A 10,443-nucleotide genomic window follows, 5' to 3' on the forward strand; every position below is an offset into this window, starting at 1 on the left:
GCCACCTACGCCGCCGCCGTCTCCCGGGACCCCGGCCGGGTGCCGCCCGCCTTCCTGCCCGACGTCGAGGGCGCCGACACCCCCGTCCACGAGGTCAAGCGCAAGGTGCGTGCCCTCGGCTGCCTGTCGGGGAGTTTTGGATCTGTGGAGCGGAATGGTGCTCGGTTCTTGCAGAATTTCCCCCCTTCTCATGAAATTGGGCAAGTTTGCTTCAATTGCCGCGCCTCCCAGTTAGGCAAATGCGGTTTAATGCCAATTTGCCTCCTGGGATTGGATCATTTACGACCATCTATGCGTGTAACTGTTCCATTCTGCCGATTTCAGCTCAAAGTTGCGACTGTTAAAGGAGGGACTTGATAGATAGATAACAGATAGATAATTTAGATCCGAATCTGAGTGTTGGTGCCTGGAACCTTCCACCGTGTGTGTGGATCCAGTCTAAGTTTGAAGGTCTGTCTAGACAATATTTTAAATTTCCACCGGGTTTGGAATCATGAGCAAAAAAATTGTAGCAAGTTTCAAAGTGTTATCCATGGCCATTAAACAAAACAAGCACAAGCTATTCGCAAAGTAAAGTGACTCTAAATTGAGCGGCCGGCCTTGCTAATTTTTTTATTAATGGTGGCCCTGGTGGGTATTGCGGTTAGATACCATGCAAAGCTTCCGATTTTATGCCTTGTTATCTTGCATTTTCCAAAGTGAATGCGACAGTTGAATACTTGAATGCAGATAAATAAATAGCACTCTGCATGAATATGGCTATTTGGCCTCTTCCAATGGTATACCCAAGTTTCCGTTTTCCCTTTATTAGTTTGTTTTGTGCCCATGGGTGTGTTATAACGGTAGACATCAGGTGTAAGTAGCATGTTCTGTTGCTGGGCCTGCAAACATTACGCATAACAAAAGAAGAATATTGAGGTAGTCAACACAAGATTTTTGGACCGCTGCTTTTGAAGAAATTGAGCTCTAAGGTGACTTAAGCAAATTGCTTTGTGGTGTTAAACGAAGAGTTCCCTGTTGGCAAGTAGCCTACCGAATTGGCAGTACAACGTGATTTTGCCTTGTACCAAAAATGGGGAAAATGAAAGGGAGATTAGCTTAGTATGGGAGTAAGGTTGAGGTGGGAGTAAATAAGCGGGGAAATCCCATCGTCTGATTTACTCTAGAGTACAATTCCATGACGATAGCTGACAAAAATTAACTTCTTATTAGTTTGTTGCCTCAAAATACTCAATCTGTACTGCTTTTGCAGGGTGGTGATTTGAGATATTGCCAGAAATGTGGCCACTATAAGCCCCCACGCGCACACCATTGCCGTGTGTGCAAGAGATGTGTTCTGAAAATGGTGCTGGCTAGTACTAATTCTATGATGATCCTTCTATTTTATCTCCCCTTCCACGTTTTCACTAACTTTTTATGTGCAGGACCATCACTGTATTTGGATTAATAACTGTGTTGGGCACGAGAACTACAAGATATTCTTGGTCTTTGTATTGTATGCTGTAATTGCAAGCTTCTATTCAATGGTAGTTCAGTTTCTTCGATTACTTTGGCAAATATGATTTCTTGGGGTGGTATAGCATTGAAAAGTATATTTTTCCCATCTCAGATTCTAATTGTAGGGAGCGTCATTTACAGTGCTCCGAAAGATGAACAGTTAAGCAGTGATTCTTCTAGAACATTGATTGTAAGTACTCTTGCGTTGTTTTTTAGTTACCTAGCATGTTGCATGTTCATCTGAACTACTCACAAAAATTTTAAACTTGCCAAATGGACAGATTATTTGTGGGATCATTCTTTGTCCATTAACTCTGGCGCTGTCAGTGCTCTTGGGCTGGCATATCCACCTCATATTACAGAATAAAACTACAATTGAGGTTTGTGACAACAAATTTCTCTTTTGATGTTGGGCAGCATTCATGTTTATAGAAAATATTAAAAACACTTGTTATTGATGGTTGCAGTACCATGAAGGAGTTAGAGCAATGTGGTTGGCAGAAAAGGGTGGAGACCTTTATCAGCATCCATATGACCTTGGTGTCTATGAGAATCTTATTTCGGTAAGAAGATGAACTATTTTCTATTCGCAGCGAAAAAGACTAACAATTTTCTGAGCTGTTTAAATGTTTCACATATTAAGATATGAATGCGGAATGGGAGTAGTTGATTTTCAGAGACAATGTTAATGGCAACAGCTTTATTGCCCATTTAAAGATATCCACAATTTTGATACTGACTCCAAAGCAGATTTTGCCATATACACCCCTCCACAAGTTTGCACATTTGTATATTTCAAACAAATTTCAAAAAATTCCTTCCTAGTCTTATTAATGTTTGCTAAATTGTCACATGTAGTTATGCCATGCTGTTGGCATGTGCGTTTCACATGTATCTTTATTTTGGTCTTGCACGTTAGGGTGTTGCCTTGTGACCATGAGGTCACAGGTTTTAGTCCTGGAAACAGCCTTTTGCGGAAATATAGGGAAATACTGCATACAGAAAACCCAAAGTGGTCGGACCCTTCTCCGGACCCTACGCAAGAGGGAGCTACGTGCACCGGGCTGCCCTTTTTGCACATTAGGGTGTTATATAAAAGTTTTAACTCAAACTGTGGAAACAGGTAACCAGTGTAGTAGTTCACCTCCCTTCATTGCTTTCAACCAGACTGGTGAAGTTAGTTCATTAAATTGAACAATGGCCCTGCTGCATGTATTCATAGTTAAGCAGATGTAGACGGTCTGCTGTCAGGCCTGTGTGGCGCCAGTTTAACACATGATGCGGGCTTGCGTGGTGCCGCTTCCCGAACTATAATCATGTTTGCTTGCTTGCTTTCTTAACCCTGGAAAGCATCGTGTGTTATATGTTCTGATGTTTCCGATTGTTTATCCACAGGTGCTTGGGCGTAGCATATTCTGCTGGCTCTGCCCAGTATCAGTCAATACAGGCAATGGCCTACGGTTCCGTGCATCGTATGATATTTTACCATCTACACCACCATGTGATTTACAAAAGATAGCATTACATTCACATTGAGGTACATAGGTTGCTAATATGAGAAAGGGGATTGATATTCCTATTCAAGTGCCCAAAGTGTACCATTTCTGAGCCATTCTGGATACTTCTTAAAACCCTCAAATTTAAGATATGAGAAAGGATACCTGCGGATCCAGAAGTATTTCTTCCTCTCCAGGGTTTTGTTTTGAGATGGTCGTATTTCCGGTGAGGAAGATGACTGCTGCCTCAGCTCATAATCGGCTGTGTTTGTACACAAAAAGTCTAACCCTTATGTTGTAAAGTAAATGTACATGCTGTGTTCGGAAGCGAAAGCACATCAAAGCAAATTTTGCTGAGATGCACATCTGTTCAGAAGTAAATGTCACATGTGCTGTATACATCTGCAATTACATTATCAGACATGGAAATGTCATTGCTGCGCAGTAAAAACCAAGAGAAGATTGCTGTGATTATTTAATGTTTTCAGTAAGGCTGGTGCTGGGCAACATACGCCATCTCCCCCGAAGCACAGTAGCCAACAAGGCAACAGGCAATCTATGCTTTGTGCAGATTATTTTCTACTATTACATCCCATAATGTAAAATGTTTTTTGATGAGACGGAGGGAGTAGGTTACAACAGTCAGCACTCAGCAGCAAATGCAACGACTAATACATCAGTTGGGAGTAATCTATTTGCCCTTTCCTTTTCCCTTGCCCTTCTTGGCGTCAAGTTTGGCTTGCACACGAGCCGCTGCCGCGGCCTTTGCCTCCTCCCTCTTCTTCTTCTCTTCCTCTTTGGTGGCGGCAGCCAGCTCCCGCTGTTTCTTAAGCTCCCTATCGAAATTTATGTATCAAAAATCATGTACTTTCTAACAATCACAAGGGTATTACAAAATGGATAATAGACATGGCACGTAACTCTCGAGTGTTCTCAAGAAATCGCGTAAACAAGAATATTAGCTAGGCTATATGATATATTATGTAATTCCAATATGATGTCCCATGCTGTTTAACATGATTATTGGGTACTAACTTCTGTATTAGAAAAAAATGCCAAAACTGGCTTAACTGTACTACTGACCAAAAACACAGCAAAAGCTCCACTACCCCATAGAAACAGAAAAAAAGGACAAAACTCTTAAAAATGGAGGATTAAACAAAGCTATGGTTGTCTAGAGATGTTATGGGGTGGACGAGCATTCAGAGGCAGAGTTCTCAACTCCTTAGCTCCCTGCCAAGTGCCAACCTCCACAAATCAGCTTCAGTGAGGATTTTGTCGACCATCGTCTGATTATTGGGTACTTGATGCGTTAAATATAAAAGAGGAAACACTTGGAGATGTCTTACTCTAGCCTGGCTTTCTCATCAGATACACTGCCCAGACTTGAACCTTTCCTTGGCTTGCAAGCCAGTAATTCCACCTCAAAAATGAGTGTTGCACTGCAGAAACAAAGCAAACCTTGTTACAGAAACTTCTGGCCTGGGGATGCTTACAACTTCAGTCAATCAAGAGGTGAAATGGCAAACAAACTTCGCTGGTATCTCTGGCGGCGAGCCTGGACTTCCATACGCATATTCCGGCCTGCATGTTATTTTTGCAATCTCGCCAACCTTCAACATGCCGATACACCATGCCATATTAGAAAGAAACTTTCGAGGCTATCGAAGTGAGCAAGCAATTATAAACGTTCACATACTTTCATAGTTCTTAAGGCTATATCCCATGCTTTAATGACAGCTCCCTGGCCAACTTCAAATGAAAAAATAGAATTGTCTTCATGTGTGGTGTCAAAAACTTCGCCATTTTCAGCAAGTGTCCCTTCATAATGAACTGCAGATAGGTATAAAGGCAAATGTTTAACCCAACATGGCAGATTAAGCAGTGAAACATTTACTGTATTGCATAGAAAAGTGCATTGCCGTAAGATTCGGGGGCAAAGTAGCTGAATGGAAAAACATTGGAAGCACTTGAGGTAAAAAACTTGTACCATAACTTAAACCCTGAGCAACCGCCCAGCCAAATAGAAAATAAATTATTGAGGCTATGTTTTACTCAGAGGGCTATGGATTGACTGCAGTACCATCAACCAATGGAAGGCTATCAGATGGGCTTATAGCATCATCCTTTGCTTTTCTGACCACCGTCTTAAGAACGCCTCCATCCCCTGTTAGATCTATGGTTTCTGCCATGACCTTGCTGTTGAACGGAGATTCTGAAAGCAAGAAAGAACAGGGCATTATTAGAGTGCTCTAGCAAAACCAAATTTGGTCAAACTAATGGGCACAAGCACTTGAAAATGCATAACATAGTCAGCCCCTTCACTTGTCTAAATTCTTTCAATTAAATTTGAAGCTAGTTTTAAAATCAAGGTTTCAGACATAGGGTTGGCAGCGCGACAAAAGACCCAAGAGACAATCGTCAGTGAATTGAAGGTGTACCGAACAACACTCAAGTAGACTCTATAACCGTTTTTCCTCATCAAAACAAAAATGTAAAATACAGTGCCAGTCTCACAAATAACCCAATTCCAACAACTGAGTTACACAAAACAATTCCAACAAGTAGTAGCGCGGCCCTACTTAGCATGTCCTTAAGAGATCTTCTCCCAGCACGCATTTATGTAACCTAAAAGTTTTTGTGTTGCCCCCCTCCCAGATCAACAGCCTACAGGCTTAAAGCCGAACCTAGAGGCAACTGCAATCTTCCTCAAGCACTACCGCATGGCACAACCTGAACTGAGACTGTGTTCAACTATTCGAGACCTAAAGGCCTCCACGGCAACAAAATCTACTACAGGTCCATGACAAAATCAGGCAAAGGAGGTAGAATTTACCTCGGGTCGGCGACGATTTGGAGGGAGGGCCGTGGCGGCGGGGCCGTCGGTGAGGACCTGCTGAGCGGATGGGTGTGGTGTTGGGATTAGAAGGGGTGTGCGGAGAGGAGGAAGATGGATGCGGGCGTGCGGCACGTACCTTCACGGAGAGAGGAGGGAGGGATTCGGAGTGGGGGGAGAAACGATGACAGACAGATCTGGATGGGACGAGGGGAGGGGGAATCAGAGGATGGTTTCGCGTGAGGATGCCCTCCGTCGATTCGATTCGGTCGCCACTACTACGGACTGTATATTCTCGTTTCCAAAGAAAAAGGAAAAAGCTTTATCCCTAAAAAAAACTTTTTTGTGGGCACTGAAAAACCTTTATTTCTATTATAAAAAAATGATGCATTTTTTCTTTTTTCTGATTGTTATATAAACTCAATAGCTTTTGTGCAAACTGTTGAAAATTAAACACTCTCTTCGAAAAATATCAAAAAATTAGATAGGTCAATTCCAAAACTCTAGGTTGATCTAGCAAAAAAAAAAACCTCTAGGTTTTGGGTTTCAGTGTTAACTAGCAAATGAGCCCGTGCGTTGCAACGGATGAAAAAAAACACACTTCCCAATCTAATAACCATGAGTCCAAACTTTAGTAGGTCCATATCTTTTATGTCAACACATGGCATTCCATCTGTGTTTCTATTTATCTTTCTTCTCACTCTCGTCGACGCTGGCCTCAATGTTAACATCAATACAACATGTTTGAATGTTGTCAATCTTAAGACGTCTCCCCCTCGGCATACAATGCAAATGAGCTCGTGCATTGCAACGGATGAAAAAACACTCACTAATCTAATAACCATGAATTCGTAGGTCCATGTCCTTTATTTCAACACATGGCATCCCATTTGTGTTTCTATTTATCTTTCTTCCCACTTTTGTCGATGCTGGCTCTCAGTGTTCATACCATCACAACACGTTTGAATGTTGTCAATTTTAAGACGTCTCCCTTTCGGCATAGGATGATAACAGTTAAATATAATATCGTATTCAGATTCTACATATTTTTGTAATCAAATTTCATATATAACATGTTAAATTTGGAGTTAGGATTAAAAAGCTATGAACATTTTAAAAATCAATTAATATGTACTACAGATTTATTACCAAAAACTTGATGGCGTTTCCTGCAAAATAGCATGACGCACCAAGAATACCTATTTCTTTTATTAGTAGGTATAGATTAGGCCGGAGCAATTCAATATACTAGATAATGCCCCGCGCGTTGCTGCGGAATAGAATGTAATATATACTAAAATGATTTGATAGTATGAAACATGATTTTTGGAATTTTATACGAAAACTAAAATCGAATATACAAATGATTTATTATATAATTGCTGTTTATATTTAAGAATAGTAGCATTTTTTCATGCATGCTACATATGCTTTAGAATTGTCAAAAATGATGAGGAAATTATATTATCCATTCAGCAAGTTAATCTATGATTTTTATGGGAACATGTCGTTAGCACTTCAGGTTTAATTATTGCCTTTGGCTGTCTTGAACGATACTAAAATAAAGAAGACACTTTGGTAAAAAAAAATATTGAAATCCGAACGGACTCTTCATATTTTTCATAAGATCAAACGAAGTCATGATGGTGAGGTGGCATGGGCTCGAACAATTTGAACAAAACTTTTGAACATGAATTAAACCTTGGTAACGATTAATTTGTTTGTATAAGATGTCGTACTATTTCAAGTCAAAAAAATTGTGGGACTTCAGCCCTCCAAGTTACTTAATCATCTATGCTTCAGACACCATTTTGCAAAATTTACCCACAGTCCAGAAAACAAACCAATAAACATGCATCCTTGGGGGTTACAAATAATACGATCTGCCGTCCTATGAACAAAACTACAGAAGGCATGGCAAAAAATAATAAGAAAATCATGTTGTAGGATTATATCACGCTAAGTAGGAGGATTAGGAAAGGAGCAACCAGGAATAGCCTGCTACGTGCTACAGATGCCATGAGGGGGACGGCCTGCAGGAAATGGAGACTACAACTTTCGCTGACCACTATAATCTGTATGAATAGAAACGGAGGTGCATGAAGATAATTAACGACAGAGCGAATTAATTTAGGATATGTAATCAAAGATTAACATCAGGGGTTAGTTGCATAAGAAAGTGCATTCTTGATGAAAAAATCAACCAGCCATTGAGAATAGAACTCAAATGATACACAACTTTTAATCTATATGCGTACCTTTAAATAACTTGGTAATGCTAGCATATTTTTAGCGAATAGCATGTCGATCACACGATCACAAAACATTGGCATAACCTTGAGGATATTTGATCAGAGAACGTTGACTGCAATTTGAGGAGTTTGTCGATCACAAACCTGGACCTGTGCGATTCTGTCCTAGACAAAACTATGCAAAGCACCGGTAATATTGTTTCTTTGAGAAAGAGACAGAACATTCAATCGTACAAATCCATGACTCTTTCCTCAAATCCTTTTACACGAAGATATGGACCCATGGACTGTTCCTGAAAGTATAGGTCAAAACTTATCTGAACAAATGCAACAGCACAAAAGATTCAATCCTAATATGTGATGGTCAATAATGGTGACCTTCAGATTAGACAATGTAAAAGGAATCGAGGAAAGAGTCATGGATTATATATTATATTGTATCCCATTTACCTTGCTGATTGGAAGATTGACGCCAATGATAGAGGAGTCCAGCTTGCACATTACAATGAAATCCAAGAAGCTTCCGGTTGCCCTAGTCATATTGAGGAAACAAAAGAAACATGCGCAAGGAAAACTGCCAAAAGCTCCTCTTGTTCCTCTCGCACAACACTACATGCGGACCGGATCGCCACGCTCTAGGCATGAACAAAGGGATGAGGGTCTGAAAGGCTGCACGACGGACAACGCCAAGGTTCTTTGTGGTGCCGCGGCGGCGTGCAATGGGGTGTCGATGGCAGCCTCGACCGGGTGAAGACCATACGTACGGTTGACCGAGCGAAGCAGATGCGAGGCACCGGTTACCAGATGCAGGCGAGCTGCAGTTCCGTCAGGCGCGGCGCGGTGGCGCGACATCTATCCCCACCTTGCCGTGATGGTGATGGCGAGTGGCGTGCTTACGATGAGGCGATGGCTACTTAAATCTGGCACTTTCTTCCGCATATGTAGGGTAATGGAGGGGGAGGTAATGAGATGTGGTGAATGTTGCCGTTTCATCTGGATATGCTGCTGCCGTTTCATCTAGATATGCTGCTGCCTTTTCTTGGGGGGTCGGTCGCGGCGGCGGCTTCTAGCAGAAAACAAAACGACGGGGAAGACGAACCCTCATCGACCTACTGCGATAAGCCGGATAGATCGATTAGATGCGTTAGGTTTTTTTGAGCGAAATTAAATGCGTTAGTTACATGGGCTTTAGGTTGAAAGACCAAGCCCATCTAGATAGATGGCACACGTGCAAAACCAAAACAGCCTTACAATAACTGGCACGTTGGACATTAGATGCAAAAATTCTTTTTTTCTCTCAAGAAAAAATTAGATGCAGAAATTCTTTTTTTTCTCTTGGATTCTAGGTGCAAAAATCCTAGCTACGTGCAGCCGTGCAGAAATCGAATCTAACACGCCGTGCTCTTTTTTTACACCGTCATTCATGCAGCAGCGGGATAATTAGCGATTAGTGAGACGTGGCTGCACCATCGGTTTGTTACGGCAGAAACGGAACTACTGACCATCAGAACGGGGTTGCTGACATGGCATATGTGTTGTGGTTAGACGGCTGCATGCCAAGAGATATAAATTAGTGGACCCACTTGATGATGTGGATAGCTTGCATGTTAAGATAAATAGGATAGTGGGGATGAATCTCTTAGGTATATAGGATTAATGCATATTTTAATCCCAAGGGAGTTACAAATATATTATTATGCATAGCCTTAATTCCATTTTACTTATAGTTGACACAACCATGATATCTTTATGGCTAGCGCTAGGAACTATCCGGATTTAGGGAGGAAAAAAAAGGAAAAAAGGGTACGTAAATGTGTGATCGGTCTCTACCTTGGTCTGTTCTCGTTGATGATATGCTACCAACCCATTTTAATTCAGTGCCTAGGTACTACTTCTTCCGTTTCTAATTATAAGTTTTTTTTATAAATTTTAATATGAACTACATATGAATGTATATAGATGTATTTTAGAGTGTAGATTGACCCATTTTGCTCGGTATATAGTCATACTGGAATCTTTAGAAACTTATATTTAGAAAAGGCAGGAGTATTTTATTCAGCATGGGTGGTTAAAACATTCAGTACCGGGCATAAAACCTGAGCTTTTGTATTTTCAAGCGGCTAAGCAAATGTTGTTAATTCCCCAGCTGTGCAGTAAGCTTGGAACCACGGGCGCATGAACCTATAAGGAGAGATCGCGTGTGGATAAGAAACTACTGGACCAGAAGATGAGGTAGGCCTAGGCGGTGGTGTGGGACCAAGGGGACGCGTGTGTAGCTCACGCGAGGCGGCCGACGCCCAGCGCAGCCCCTCTTCACAAGTGCGTGGGAGCTGGATTAGATCCACGCGCCCGAGCGCCTCAC

General features: G+C 41.6%; 2 protein-coding genes across 5 annotated transcripts; one reads left to right on the forward strand and one right to left on the reverse strand.

The window, feature by feature from the left end:
* Positions 1 to 3: 3 nt before the first annotated feature.
* Positions 4 to 3,369, forward strand: LOC125528148 (probable protein S-acyltransferase 16; the record flags this gene model as incomplete). Its single annotated transcript, XM_048692656.1, has 7 exons — positions 4 to 105; positions 1,253 to 1,345; positions 1,425 to 1,526; positions 1,610 to 1,687; positions 1,779 to 1,877; positions 1,965 to 2,060; positions 2,893 to 3,369. Coding segments are annotated over 7 exons (711 nt in total), but the record flags the coding sequence as incomplete, so codon positions are not given.
* Positions 3,370 to 3,438: 69 nt separating this feature from the next.
* Positions 3,439 to 6,136, reverse strand: LOC125528151 (peptidyl-prolyl cis-trans isomerase FKBP20-1). Of its 4 annotated transcripts, XR_007292330.1 has the most exons (8): positions 5,969 to 6,120; positions 5,830 to 5,886; positions 5,077 to 5,208; positions 4,693 to 4,826; positions 4,527 to 4,606; positions 4,343 to 4,435; positions 3,625 to 3,829; positions 3,439 to 3,575 (listed from the first exon to the last, which is right to left on the reverse strand). XR_007292330.1 is itself a non-coding variant. In XM_048692658.1 (7 exons), the coding sequence occupies exons 3-7, from the start codon at positions 5,183 to 5,185 to the stop codon at positions 3,685 to 3,687; spliced, it is 561 nt and encodes a 186-aa protein (XP_048548615.1). In that variant the 5' UTR covers positions 5,186 to 5,208; positions 5,830 to 5,889; positions 5,969 to 6,136; the 3' UTR covers positions 3,439 to 3,684. The 4 variants fall into 4 exon arrangements, 3 of the variants coding, with proteins under 3 accessions (XP_048548615.1, XP_048548614.1, XP_048548616.1); XM_048692658.1 differs by having other exon boundaries at positions 3,439 to 3,829; positions 5,830 to 5,889; positions 5,969 to 6,136; XM_048692657.1 differs by having other exon boundaries at positions 3,439 to 3,829.
* Positions 6,137 to 10,443: the final 4,307 nt, after the last annotated feature.

This window comes from Triticum urartu, unplaced genomic scaffold (assembly GCF_003073215.2).
Source record: "Triticum urartu cultivar G1812 unplaced genomic scaffold, Tu2.1 TuUngrouped_contig_4670, whole genome shotgun sequence".
NCBI lineage: Eukaryota > Viridiplantae > Streptophyta > Magnoliopsida > Poales > Poaceae > Triticum > Triticum urartu.